This window comes from Semicossyphus pulcher, unplaced genomic scaffold (genome assembly GCF_022749685.1).
Source record: "Semicossyphus pulcher isolate SPU_LCO1_2020_fin unplaced genomic scaffold, fSemPul1.0.p SCAF_8, whole genome shotgun sequence".
In the NCBI taxonomy this organism is placed as follows: Eukaryota; Metazoa; Chordata; class Actinopteri; order Labriformes; family Labridae; genus Semicossyphus; species Semicossyphus pulcher.
The window spans coordinates 1,779,838-1,793,474 of NW_027211759.1; the positions used below are offsets into that span (position 1 = coordinate 1,779,838).

The 13,637-nt window shown below is 43.7% G+C and overlaps 1 protein-coding gene across 1 annotated transcript in view; it reads left to right on the forward strand.

Annotated features, from left to right (window-relative positions):
* The window catches only part of LOC138613011 (neuronal acetylcholine receptor subunit alpha-7), a 32,625-nt gene extending 19,884 nt beyond the window's left edge, over positions 1-12,741 (forward strand). Inside the window, exons 6-10 of the mRNA XM_069686570.1 lie at positions 1,408-1,575; positions 7,085-7,279; positions 10,195-10,281; positions 10,366-10,475; positions 12,166-12,741. Of these exons, the coding sequence (XP_069542671.1) occupies positions 1,408-1,575; positions 7,085-7,279; positions 10,195-10,281; positions 10,366-10,475; positions 12,166-12,741 (1,136 nt within the window). The remainder of the gene's footprint in view (positions 1-1,407; positions 1,576-7,084; positions 7,280-10,194; positions 10,282-10,365; positions 10,476-12,165) is intronic.
* Positions 12,742-13,637: the final 896 nt, after the last annotated feature.

Sequence of the window (13,637 nt, forward strand, 5' to 3'; positions counted from 1 at the left end):
AGCGGGCGCTGCCATCTTGCTCATCTGTATCCAGAGTGTGTGCAGTAGAGATCGGCTGGTTGAGCCGCAGTATTGACGTCCCGCCCCTTCCTCTACCCGACACACACCTTTACCTTGTGTCCTTGGCGTGTCGGAGCCCTCGGGTGTCCTTGCCGTGTCGGAGCCCTCAGGTGTCCTTGGCGTGTCGGAGCCCTCAGGTGTCCTTGGCGTGTCGGAGCCCTCAGGTGTCCTTGCCGTGTCGGAGCCCTCAGTCTGCAGCAGAACAGCTTCTTGTGTTGGTCTGAAGCATCTTCTTATACAGTCTATGGTCACAATGCAGGATTTTCACCCATGAGAACAGGGTTATTATGTTCGAGTTATTTTAGAGCAAACAGAACCTTCATGTTAACCTCGTCTTAGAACGATAGAAATGGTTCCTTCAGGGTAACTTGCAACATGCTAGACGCTTACGTGAACCTCATAAGAGATGTTTGAAGCCACTTGTTCACAGCCCTGACCGTGCTGAAGAGGAAGACAGCAGACATTTAAACAGATGTTAATATTTGAAAAAGCTGCTCGACTCATAATGGTTCCTTGAAACAGTCGATGTGTTACAGAGGAAGGAAACAGGCCTCAAAACAGACGCTGAAGGATATGAAACTTCTTTTATGTGCATTAAAGCAGAACAAGCCACAGAGGACACTATCTTCATTTAACATTTAACATTTATTCGGCTCTAACTGCTTCTAATAAAACTCCATATTAATTCAGTTCACCACTTTCTCCTTACGTTTGTCTAAACAGTTCTCTGTGTTTGCTTATTCTATTAATATCTGCATGTCTCCCTGCTGTTTCCTGTGTGTGCTGCAGCAGCGTCCTCGTTTCTCCTGCGGGATCATTAAACTTTCATCTTTTTTGGCGACAGCAGGCGTTTGTACGAATCAGCTGGGAAATTCAATCTCATCCCAAATCAGCAAAGTCAATAAAAACCTCAAACACGGTGGTCCCGAGCAGACTGATGGCTTCCCTGAGCAGAGCAGACATGTTTTCTTGTTTACCTGGAGAAGAAACGCACTTTCAGAACACTTTGCTCTCGACTTCGTCCCTCGCTGTCTGTAACTGTTTGTCCTCTTCAGGGCGATATCTGAGAGTCCTGCTGTTTCTGCCGCTCAAATCTTCTTTCACTTTGTTGGCTGTAATTTGTTTTCTTTCCACTTTTGGTGCTTTAACTTTTTCATGAACTTCTCCTGGTCATTTTTCTCTTGTACCCCTCAGCTCTGTTTCCAATTACTTTGTGCATGTTTTATTGGTTATTCATCTCCTGCAGGTTTTTTTCCCTCCACAGTAAATTACTTCTTCTTTCTTTACCTCCTGCTTCCGGCTTTATTTCCTTGTTAATTTTTCCCTCTCTTCCACTCTTTCTTCCAGGAATATTTAAAAGCACCTGTTACATCGACGTCCGCTGGTTCCCGTTCGATGTGCAGCGCTGCGACCTGAAGTTTGGCTCGTGGACGTACGGCGGCTGGTCTCTGGACCTGCAGATGATCGAGGCGGACGTGACCGGATACATCGCTAACGGGGAGTGGGACCTCGTGGGTAAGAAAACTTATCAGAATGAATGAATGTTGTGTTTTTGTTTGGTTTATCACCTGGGCCTGACGCAGTTTGAAACAAAGGCGAAAGCATGAGGACCCGTTGCCCTCATATGGGGTGTGAAATATGTGATTAAAAAAGAAAACCATGGGTGTCTATCCGCAGCGATAGCAGCCTCGAGCTTTTGAAAAGGTTTGCGTCAATATTGTGAAACCTGGCTGCAGTGATTTGCTCCCATTCATCCACAGGAGCACTAAAGCATCAGCGCGCTCCATCAGAAGTGATGTCAAATGATCAAACAGCGTTCAAAGAGCCTCCCCTGACACCTCTTCAGCGCTCAGATTGCGGGGGTGAGAATCTGACGAGTTTTGAAGCTTTCTGAAACCTGCAGCTGAACACTCACCGACAGTTTTCAAAGTGTTTCCCAGAGAGACGAGAAAGAAATCTGAGTTTGAACTTTAATCTGTTTCTCTTTATATTCATGGGAACAACAAACCTTGATCGGTGAACTTTCTGTTATTGCATGTTTGACAAATACAGTGTTGGATCTGGATTTTGACACACTAAAGTCTGACAATTGATTATTCATTAGTGCAGTAGATTGCTTTAATGGGCAGCAGTGAGACAGGCTGTAATGGCTGCAACATAATCCTTGATGGGTCAAAGGTCGTCCACTAAAAGTTCTTGTTGTTTCCACTGACAGGCTCAGATTGTTATTCTAAGTGTGTGACAACATGACAGAAAGGATCCCTACAGAGATAGACCTTTTTGTTACAGAGGAAGATGATTGGTTTTTTTACATCGCTCTCTGCAGACACACCAGACTCCATTCAGAAAAACACTGATTCTTCTACTGCAGCCTCGATCTGTTGTGTTGTTGTGTTTTAAACATATGTTGTGTTGGATCCAGACTAACCAATGAACACTAAAGTCACACAATAACAAACAAACAGATTAAAGCAGCTCGTGTGTTCTGTGAGCGTGCAGCAGACTCCCAGCTAAACAAACCAGCTGGTGTTCCCGAAGTTTCGCTCGTGCGTAAAACCTCGATGCAGCTCAGAGGTCCGTCTGTCTGCTGAGGTTTCATATCAGCGCTTCCTTCCAGCATTAACCTGCTGCTAATTAAATCGTCCTGGTGCTGCAGAGCGAGCAGCTGAACCCGAGGCTGATGGAGCGCTGCAGGCCGTGTTTATACCGTCCACGCTGACACATGCCAGATCACGCAACAAAGCGCGACCACTGAGTGAGTGTCAGTCAGCTCTGATGTGTTTTAGCACTGTGTGTTTACCTAGACCTGTGGCCCCCTGAACAGAACACACGTTTTAATAAAGGCATGAAGCTGTCTGATCACGCACACGCCGACTGCATGTTTACTGTTCATGCACCAGTGTGTTCTCACAGGATTACAGGAGAAGGTCAGGAGATTCACAGCTCATTGTTTTTCTTCTCGTGCATCTTTATCTCCATTAAACTGAATCAAATCAAAATGCTAGAAAGCACGGTGTGTCAAGTACAAACAAGACTATCAAGAGCAACTACAAAGAGACACTCAGCTACGACAACGAGCTGGGAAATGACCACAGAGAGACACAAATGACGACTAAGAGATCCTAAACGACCACATAGACAATCACAAAGAATCAAAGAATCACAAAAGATTCTGAGCAACAACAGAGAGATGCAGCTGACCAAGAGACACAAACATCTACAAAGAGAAACAAACATCTACAAAGAGACACAAACAACAACAAAGAGACACAAACATCTTCAAAGAGAAACAAACATCTACAAAGAGACAAAAACAACAACAAAGAGACACAAACATCTACAAAGAGACAAAAACAACAACAAAGAGACACAAACATCTACAAAGAGACAAAAACAACAACAAAGAGACACAAACATCTACAAAGAGACAAAAACAACAACAAAGAGACACAAACATCTACAAAGAGACAAAAACAACAACAAAGAGACACAAACATCTACAAAGAGAAACAAACAACAACAAAGAGACACAAACATCTACAAAGAGACAAAAACAACAACAAAGAGACACAAACATCTACAAAGAGAAACAAACATCTACAAAGAGTCACAAACAACAACAAAGAGACACAAACATCTTCAAAGAGAAACAAACATCTACAAAGAGTCAAAAACAACAACAAAGAGACACAAACATCTTCAAAGAGAAACAAACATCTACAAAGAGACACAAACATCTTCAAAGAGAAACAAACATCTACAAAGAGACACAAACATCTACAAAGAGTCACAAACAACAACAAAGAGACACAAACATCTTCAAAGAGACAAAAACAACAACAAAGAGACAAAAACAACAACAAAGAGACACAAACATCTACAAAGAGACACAAACATCTACAAAGAGACACAAACAACAACAAAGAGACACAAACATCTTCAAAGAGACAAAAACAACAACAAAGAGACAAAAACAACAACAAAGAGACACAAACATCTACAAAGAGACACAAACAACAACAAAGAGACACAAACATCTACAAAGAGACAAAAACAACAACAAAGAGACACAAACATCTACAAAGAGACAAAAACAACAACAAAGAGACACAAACATCTACAAAGAGACACAAACATCTACAAAGAGAAGCAAAAAGACACACAGTGAAGTGAAACAACTACAAAGAGACATTAAGCAACTATGAAGGGATGGAATGAGCACACAGACACACAAACACCAACAAAGAATACAGATAATTAAATAGACAAACAACTTTAAAGAGACACAAAAAACTACAATGAAATGCAAAATTACCACAGAAAAGATAAAAAACGACTATAAAGACACAAACACTGATGAAGAGATGAAGAGCTAAAGAGGTAGCTGAGGTGAAAGGTCAAACAACTGCAAAGAGACTCAAAACAACTCAGATGCAAATGACCACAAAGTGTTGAAAACGACTATAAGGACAAACAAGTAACTACAAGGAGAAAACACAATTACAAAGACACACAAACAACCAGGAAGAGACGACAAACAACTGCAAACAGACACTAAGCAACTACAAAATTACCAGAGAGACAAAAACAACTACAAAGAGACACTGAGGAACTATAAGGAGATCCAAAACATCTCCAAACAGACAAACAAACATCTATAAATGGACTCAAATCAACAACAAAGTGATGCAAAGTGACCCCACAGAAACATCCACATGATGTCTCCAACAAAGCAGGTGGAGAGGCCCTGTGATCCCACTGTCTCATAAGTGTGGACGTCAGGGGGTTTGATCTAACAGACGTAAACTAAACTCAGTCTTGTGTTAACGATCTTCTTGCTCCAACTGCTTATCAAAGTCTGACTCAGTTTCTGTAATGCGAGTCACGATGTGATGTCACGATGTGAGTCGGTCCTGTGGGTTTGATCCTGAACCAAACACGCTGACGCCCACATATTTCCTGGTGAGCTTTATGTGTTTCTGTGTTTATTACAGAAGAAGTCCTCCAACCAGAACGACCACAGTGTTCGTCTGTTGTCGAACGTTTCGTTGGGGCTCCTGTTCTCAATAAAGTTTTTTAAATGTATTTCTTAAATGTCAGGCTAGCTGTTTGCCAGTGCTTCCAGTCTGTATGCTAAGCTAAGCTAATCAAAGCTTCATACTTAACACACGAGGATGATGTTGAAAATAATCCTCTTGTTCAACTCTTGGAAAGAGAGCGAGCTCATGTTTGTTTCCTCTGTACATGTGTGCATGTCAGCAGTTGATATCTGTGAATCTTAAAGCTTGCTGCTTCGTGCCGCAGAGAACAGAATAGGAAGCCTGTGCAGGCCCTTCAGCAGCCTGCAGATCAGCGTCCCTGCAGAGGACACGCTCAGAGCTGCTGTTAGACACTAATGATGAGTCCGCCGCTGTCCTCGGTCTCGGGGGAGCTGGAGCTCTTCTGTTCGCAGCGGCCGATGAAAGAGAGTATGAAATGGAAAGAGAAGATAGCGGAGAAAGAAAGCGAGCCTCCTCCAGAGACGCTGCTCGGCCAATGGGCCGTTCACAGGGAACTTAATTGAAAATCTCAGCAGCATGTTCTCCATTTAGCCCTTCACCCCTCCCCTCCAGCACCTATAGCGGAGATTAAAACCAATGTAGTGAGCAGGGTAGCAATGTAAAGGCAAATGAGAGGCAGCCAGGCACACTGCGCTCTTATACAGGAGGATTAAAGAAGAAGTTTGTTATCTGCCACTTTCTCCACTAATCCTTCAGTAACATGTCCGGGAAGAAAGTAAAGAGGAAGTAAAGGAGAGGAGAGGACTCACTGAGGACCAGACCAAAAACACTGAACAGCAGCGATCACAGTTTGAGGAGTTCAAACAGAACAGACAAAAAACAAGTACAGACAAAACAAAAACATCCACAAAGACACAGAAGAGCTGCAAAATACACAAACAGCTACATAAAGACAAACAGAGCCACAAAGAGATAACAAACAGCTACAAAAAGACAAACAGAGCCACAAAGAGATAACAAACAGCTACAAAAAGACAAACAGAGCCACAAAGAGATAACAAACAGCTACATAAAGACAAACAGAGCCACAAAGAGATAACAAACAGCTACAAAAAGACATCAACAACATAAAGGACAAAGACAGCTGCAAAGAGACGAAGACAGAAAGGCCAAAGACATGAAAGAACTACAGAACTACACCACAGAACTACACCACAGAACTACACCACAGCACTACACCACAGAACTACACCACAGCACTACACCACAGAACTACACCACAGAACTACACCACAGCACTACACCACAGAACTACACCACAGACACAAAAAGCTACAAAGACACAAAAAAACAACCACAGATAAACAAAGACGACTACAGGAAGATAAAAACAACTAGAACAAAACAAAGTAGCGACAAAGACATGGAAACAACTGTTGTGGTCAAAAACAAACAGGAAAACATTGAAATGACCACAAAGAGAAATAAATGACACATATCCACTGTGAGAAAACGAGCACACAGACAAATGTACCAGGATCTACACAGTCGAGAGCCTCACTCGACATTAGACAGTGTGTGTTTCATATCAGTTATTCAGCTGTGTTAATAATAAACGGTATAATAACTGGATGAAAACTATTTAACTGACAACACTTGCTAATTAAAGTATGAGGCCTTGAGAGGGATGAGATCCTGCTGACTTAAAACATGTTTACTGAGGGAATAAACCAAGAGAGAAGTCAGCTCATTTTCTCATAGACTTCTATACAATCCCACTGCTTTCGCCCCCTGCAGGACATTAGAAAGAATGCAAGCACTTTAATTGGCTTCACTTTACAGACCTGGAGGCTACTTTCACTTCTCATATACAGTCAGTGGTTTGGATTACTGTTGCACGTCTCACACACCAGCTTGACAGTTTTCACTCCAAGGTTTCTACTTTTCCTCCTCACAGGAATTGGAAGTGTTTTCTGTCATCAGATTCAGTCCGGAGATCATTTGTCCCCGTGTTTTGTTTGCAGAGGTTCCTGGGCGCAGGAACGAGCGTTTCTACGACTGCTGTAAGGAGCCGTACCCCGACGTGACCTTCACCGTGGTCATGAGGAGGAGGACGCTCTACTACGGACTCAACCTCCTCATCCCCTGCGTCCTCATCTCCACCCTCGCTCTCCTCGTCTTCCTGCTGCCGGCCGACTCCGGAGAGAAGATCTCTCTGGGTGAGAACTCAGCTCTGTGTGTGTGTGTGCGTGCGTGTGTGTGTGTGTGTGTGTGTGTGTGTGTGTGTGTGCGCATGTGTGTGAACGACCTCGCTGACTAGCGCTCACAATTCTAGCTGGATAACGTCCTCAATGTAAGAAAGTTCAAAAGTTTGTAGCTGCCAGATCTTCACAGATCAAATCACTTCACATTAAATTGTAATTCAGATTTTTTTTTACATATAAATGGCTGCGAGGTAAACCCTGCACCAGATCAAAGGCTGTCCACTACAAGTTCTAGTTGTTTCCACTGACGGGCTCAGACTGTTATTCTAAGAGATGATTTTTCTAACCTCAAACAGACGTTACATCGCTCCCTTCAAACACACCAGACTCCATTAACAAAAACAGTGATTTTACCTCAAGCAGACAGGAGTTGCTGACCTACTGCCTCCTTGATTAGTTAGTTTGATTGTGTTATTGTTTGACTTTGGTGTTTGAATCGTTAGTTCAGATGGAACACAATATTTGTATAACACACAATAACCAAAACAAACTCACCAATCGAGGCAGCAGCAGAGCAGCAACTCCAATCTTCTGTGAGCTAAAATCAGTGTTTTTCTGAATGGAGTCTGGTGTGTGTGCAGAGAGCGATGTAACGTCTGTGTGTGGTTAAAACAATCATCTTCCTCTGTAACAAAAAGGTCTATCTCTGTAGGGATCCTTTCTGTCATGTTGTCACACACTTAGAATAACAATCTGAGCCTGTCAGTGGAAACAACAAGAACTGTTAGTGGACGACCTTTGACCCATCAAGGATTATGTTGCAGCCATTACAGCCTCTTTCACTGCTGCAGGATGAACACATCTACTGGAGACATTCACACACTTACCAGTTCACACAGTTTGTGGTGCTAAAACTAAAACTATCTGCATGACATGAAACATGTCAGAAAAAATGTGTATTTACTTTAAACCAGCTGGTTTACATGACACAGTGTTTCTGCAGGAGGCCCCTCTCAGCCGGCTGTTTCCTCTGTGAGCCGTCAGATGACTGATGGCTCTGAGTCGATACTCGTCAGCCATAAAACATCCTGAAACAGGAAGTTAAAGCTGTCAGGAGGCTTCCAGCTGCTGAGATCAGATACACCGTCTTTCACTGCACATTTAATTTACACGCTCAGTCAGAGCTGAATGTCAGCGGCGATGTCTGTCTTCTGTTGTCCAGGTTCAGCTCAGACACTGGTAATGAGCCCAAAGATGCTCCAGGACATTTTGCAGTATAGGATGAGTTGTTTCAGGAGGAGACAAAGGATCAGACGTGTTTTTAATATCTGCTAAAAGAACATTTAAATAAGATGAAATAACTTAAACAATAGCAAGTCAATAAAAGGTTTTATGACACTTTTAAAGCTGATGCTCATTAAGCTTCTCTTTGTGTGCGCATGTGTGTGTTGATGAGGTTTTGTCATTTCCATTGATCAGTTTGTTTTATTAGGAAGCTTTACGAGGCAGAGAAGTGGTGCTTAAATCTGACCTTTGACCTCTTTACCCCCTCACAGGTGCGCTAAATGTTGGTGATTACAGAAGGTTATAGTGCTGGTGACCATTAAATCACAAAACAAAACATTTTATACAAGAAATGTTCGAAATGAAGTGTTTTTATCGCCGTCATCCTCAACTGAAAACGGAGGATTTGCAGATTCCAGGTCTCCATCCAATACTTTTACTTCCCTCTGTAATACAGCTGCACAGTGCACACTTCTAATGCACCCAAGTATTTTAAACCCCAGCTTTAGTTTTACATATTTTAAGGTGTAAATGAAAAGTAGGTACAAAAAGTGTGTGAATGTCTCCAGTAGATGTGCTCATCCTGCAGCAGTGAAACAGGCTGTAATGGCTGCAACATAATCCTTGATGGGTCAAAGGTCGTCCACTAAAAGTTCTTGATTGTTTTAATCACAAACAGACGTTACATCGCTCTCTGCAAACACACCAGACTCCATTCATTAAAACACTGATTTAAGCTCACAGAAGATTGGAGTTGCTGCTCTGCTGCTGCCTCGATTGGTGAGTTTGTTTTGGTTATTGTGTGTTATACAAATATTGTGTTCCATCTGAACTAACGATTCAAACACCAAAGTCAGACAATAACATAAACTAACTAATCAAGGAGGCAGTAGGTCAGCAACTCCTGTCTGCCTGAGGTAAAATCACAGTTTTTCTGAATGGAGTCTGGTGTGTGTGCAGAGAGCGATGTAACGTCTGTGTGTGGTTAAAACAATCATCTTCCTCTGTAACAAAAAGGTCTATCTCTGCAGGGATCCTTTCTGTCATGTTGTCACACACTTAGAATAACAATCTGAGCCTGTCAGTGGAAACAACAAGAACTTTTAGTGGACGGGCTCATGTTTAAAAATACCAGTATTCCCTTTTTGTGGTTTGGTAGATTCTCGCCCATAAAATCTCCTCCTCTATAACTTCTACTTTGATTTGGCAGCACAACACAGATTCAAATCATCATGTTCAGTCCAGGGAATTCATCCTTTCATTACCGAGTAAACATCCTTTTATCTCATATCTTTTTTTTTCGTTGATGTCTCGTCCAAATTTACTCAAACCTGAGCTCAGCAGCTGCTCAGTCTCTGCTGCCAGAGAACATCCAGCTCACACAAGAAGCCCTGCAGGACTCAGCGCTGAGGGGAAGCAAACTGTGAGCTGTAATGATGAATGTTTTTTTTGTTTTTTCTTGTATCATGTCTTTCTGACTTTCTGTCTTCTGTGTGGTTATTACAGTCGGCTCCTCCAAACAGGGGCCGTTACGACCACTGTTTACTGTAGTTAAAAGTCTGTCCCTCCTACAACCCGACTTTAAAGAAACCCGTACTGTCCCTTTAAATCCTGAAGGTGTAAACCCTCCTGTTGTCTCTCTGCAGGTATCACCGTGCTGCTCTCTCTGACTGTCTTCATGCTGCTGGTGGCTGAGATCATGCCGGCCACCTCTGACTCTGTCCCTCTCATAGGTGAGCCCCTCCCTTCCTTATAGAGGTCCATCCCTTTATCCTCCTCCTCCTTCATCCCTCTGACCTTTGACCTTTGTGTTTCAGCTCAGTACTTTGCCACCACCATGGTGATCGTGGGCCTGTCGGTCATCGCTACAGTTCTGGTGCTGCAGTATCATCACCACGACCCCGACGGAGGACACATGCCTCGATGGGTTAGTCCCTCCTCCTCCACCTCCCTCTCTTCCTCCTCCTCTTCCTCTCTGTGACACTTTGAGGTTCTTAACGAGATTCAGGTCCTTAACGAGTTCCTTAACGAGCTCTGTAGGTCTGCAATTTGAGCGCTGATTGGACGTTAATGTGTTCATCCCAATTTATTTAATTTACAGCAAAGTGAAGTTTGGAGGAAAGTGTTTAACAAATACAGCTGTGGTCAGTCACACACACACACACACACACACACACACACACTCTCTCTCTCTCTCTCTCTCTCTCTCTCTCTCTCTCTCGCCCTGTGGGAATCTGAACAGGAGAAATTCCATTATAGTGAAGTTTAGTTTGAAGGTCAGGGCTCTTACCTCAGCCGCGCACGCGTGTGTGTGTGTGTGTGTGTGCGTGTGTGCGTGTGTGTGTGTGTCAGGGTACAGGTGGGGAGGTGGCTGCCCCTCTCTGACGTGTGTCCTGAATGTGAATGTCCCCTCTGATGCAGACGAGGGCTGACTGTTGAGCTGTGAAGGTGAAAGGATGAATCTGTCTCAGTCAGCCTCACAGCAGCTTCATGCTTTAATCATCAGACGTCCACAAAGAACAAAAACAGAAACAATTAGAAAATGTAAGAGGAAGGAAGGAAGGAAGGGAGGAAGGGAGGAAGGAAGTGATGGAAACACACGTATATACACTATACAATAAATTAAAGACAAGGGGACAGGAAAGAAAAGATAAGGAAAGGATAGAAAAGTGGTGAAATGGAAAGAGAGCCTAAGCTGAGAGGCTAAACCTAAAAGCTAAGAGGACACACGGAAAAAGAAAGAAGGGGAAATAACTGAAAGGATGGAAATAAAGAAAGGAAACCTAAGCTAAGTACACAAGAGGAGAGAGGGAAGACAAAGTACAAGAGAACTTACATGAGAAAGGAGGAACAGAAAGGGAAGCGAAGGAAAGACCAACGTTTACAAGGGAGGGGAAAGGAAGTAAAAGGAAGAACACTAAAAAGAGAAGGAAGGACAGGAGAAGGGAAGAAATAGAATTAAAGGAAAGTTAAGTACACAAAAGAAAAGTTTCCAAATCTACTATAAAGAACAGAAAGTGTGAACGTGTTGAACTCCACCTGTTTGTCCGACGTGAAGATAAATATTTAATATGTAACGATCAGAGTGTGAACGATCGGACTGCAGAGAAGACTCACTGAGAGAGCGAGCAGCAACATCCACTTTATCATGCTCTACTTTGATTACACACACACACACACACACACACACACACACACACACTGACTCATATCTCTCTAATGTAAACATGCACATTTTGTTCTGCATAAACACGTTTGTGCATAAATGAATTTTAATTAACTTTTTTTATGTTTATATTTCTGACTCAACTTTCAGATTAGAACTTCTTCTTCTTCTTCTTCTTCTTCTTCTTCTTCTTCTTCTTCTTCTTCTTCTTCTTCCTGCTTCTCTTCTTTTTTTATCCTGTTTTCTTTCTCCTCCTCTTCTTTATCTACTTTCATTTCTACTTTTTATTCTGTTCTCTCCTTCCTTTCTTCCTCGTCTTCTCCTTTCTTCTTGTTCATCCTCTTCTTCTCTTTCCATGTCTTCATCTTTTTCTGCTTCCCCTTTTCTTCCTGTTTTTCTTCTCCTTCGTGACCTTCTTCTTCCTTTACCTCTTCTTCTTCTTCTTCTTCAGACTCGTGTGATTCTGTTGAACTGGTGCGCCTGGTTCCTGCGGATGCGGCGTCCTGGCGAGGCGAAGGTCCGCCTGGCGTGCCACAATGCCTCTAAGCGTCAGCGCGGCAGCATGTCGAGCCTGGAGCTGAGCGTCAGTCAGGGCTCTCTGCGACACCACCCGCCCGTAACTAACGGAAACCTGCTGTACGTGGGCTTCAGGGGGATGGAGGGGCTGCACTACGCCTCCTCGGCTGAACCCGAGCTCCTCTGTTCGCGCCTGGTGGGAGGCGGGGTGGGCGGGGAGGAGGACATGCTGAGAGCGGGGGTCGGAGCTGGAGGAAGAGGAGGAGTAGTAGGGGGATCGACCCTGGAGGCGGAGCTTAACCTGATCCTGGAGGAGGTGAGGTACATCGCCCGGCGTTTCCGCGGGCAGGACGAGGAGGAGACGGTGTGCAACGAGTGGAAGTTCGCTGCAGCGGTGATCGACCGGCTGTGTCTGGTGGCGTTCTCGCTCTTCACCATCCTCTGCACCATCGGCATCCTCATGTCGGCTCCAAACTTTGTGGAGGCCATCTCTAAAGACTTCTTCAGCTGAGGAGGAGGAGGAGGAGGAGGAGGAGGAGGAGGAGGAGGAGGAGGAGGAGGGCTGACGGCTGAGTCCTGATGTCTTTAATATTATTGACAGCACATGTACAGATCTGAACCAACACCATGTTCATCGGTCTCCCAACACTGTCTGACTTCCTGTCTGTGGCTCCCCGCTCAGCGCCCTTTCCTTCACACTGAACACCTTACAAAAACATTTCATTTCTACCTGTTTGTGCACAACTACAGGCCTGTCTCTATCGTTGTGTCTCCTGTGATTCAGTAAGGAGAAATGTTCTGGGGAAAAGCTTCTTCACTTTGTTGCTGAGAGGACATCAGCGGTTCATCATACCTGAAGAAGCTGTAATGAAAACATGAACAGACTGAACGAACAGAAATGTGCAGACATGAATGTGAACATCTGTCTGAGCTGCTGTCAGGTCAGCTTCCCTCTCTGCTCAGTCTCGCCCTCCTTCTGTGTCCGCAGCATGAAAAACACCTTTGAACAGTGACTAAGGACAGATATGAGAGTCTCCTTTAACTGTGTCAGGTCTGTAAATAACTGTAAATATGTCAAATGAACTCTGTGTCACGCTTACTTTGTTATTTGAAGGCAGCTGCAGCCACAGTTCATCCCTAACTGATGAAACTAAACGTGTGACGTGTGAAAAAGATGAAACGAACCTTTTGTGCGGTTGTTCCTGCTGACGATGAGAGCTCTGAGCAGGTCGTGAAGCCTGAATTATTCTGGTTCATTTGTTCATGATGTGTTTGTTCAGGTGGATCAGTCAGTCAGCCTGTTTACATGTTCAAACAGCCTGATTACTGTTCAACCTGCGTGTAAATAAATGATTTCTTATACAGCAGCCTCTGATGTGGCAGCTTTTTGTATCATTTGATCTGATT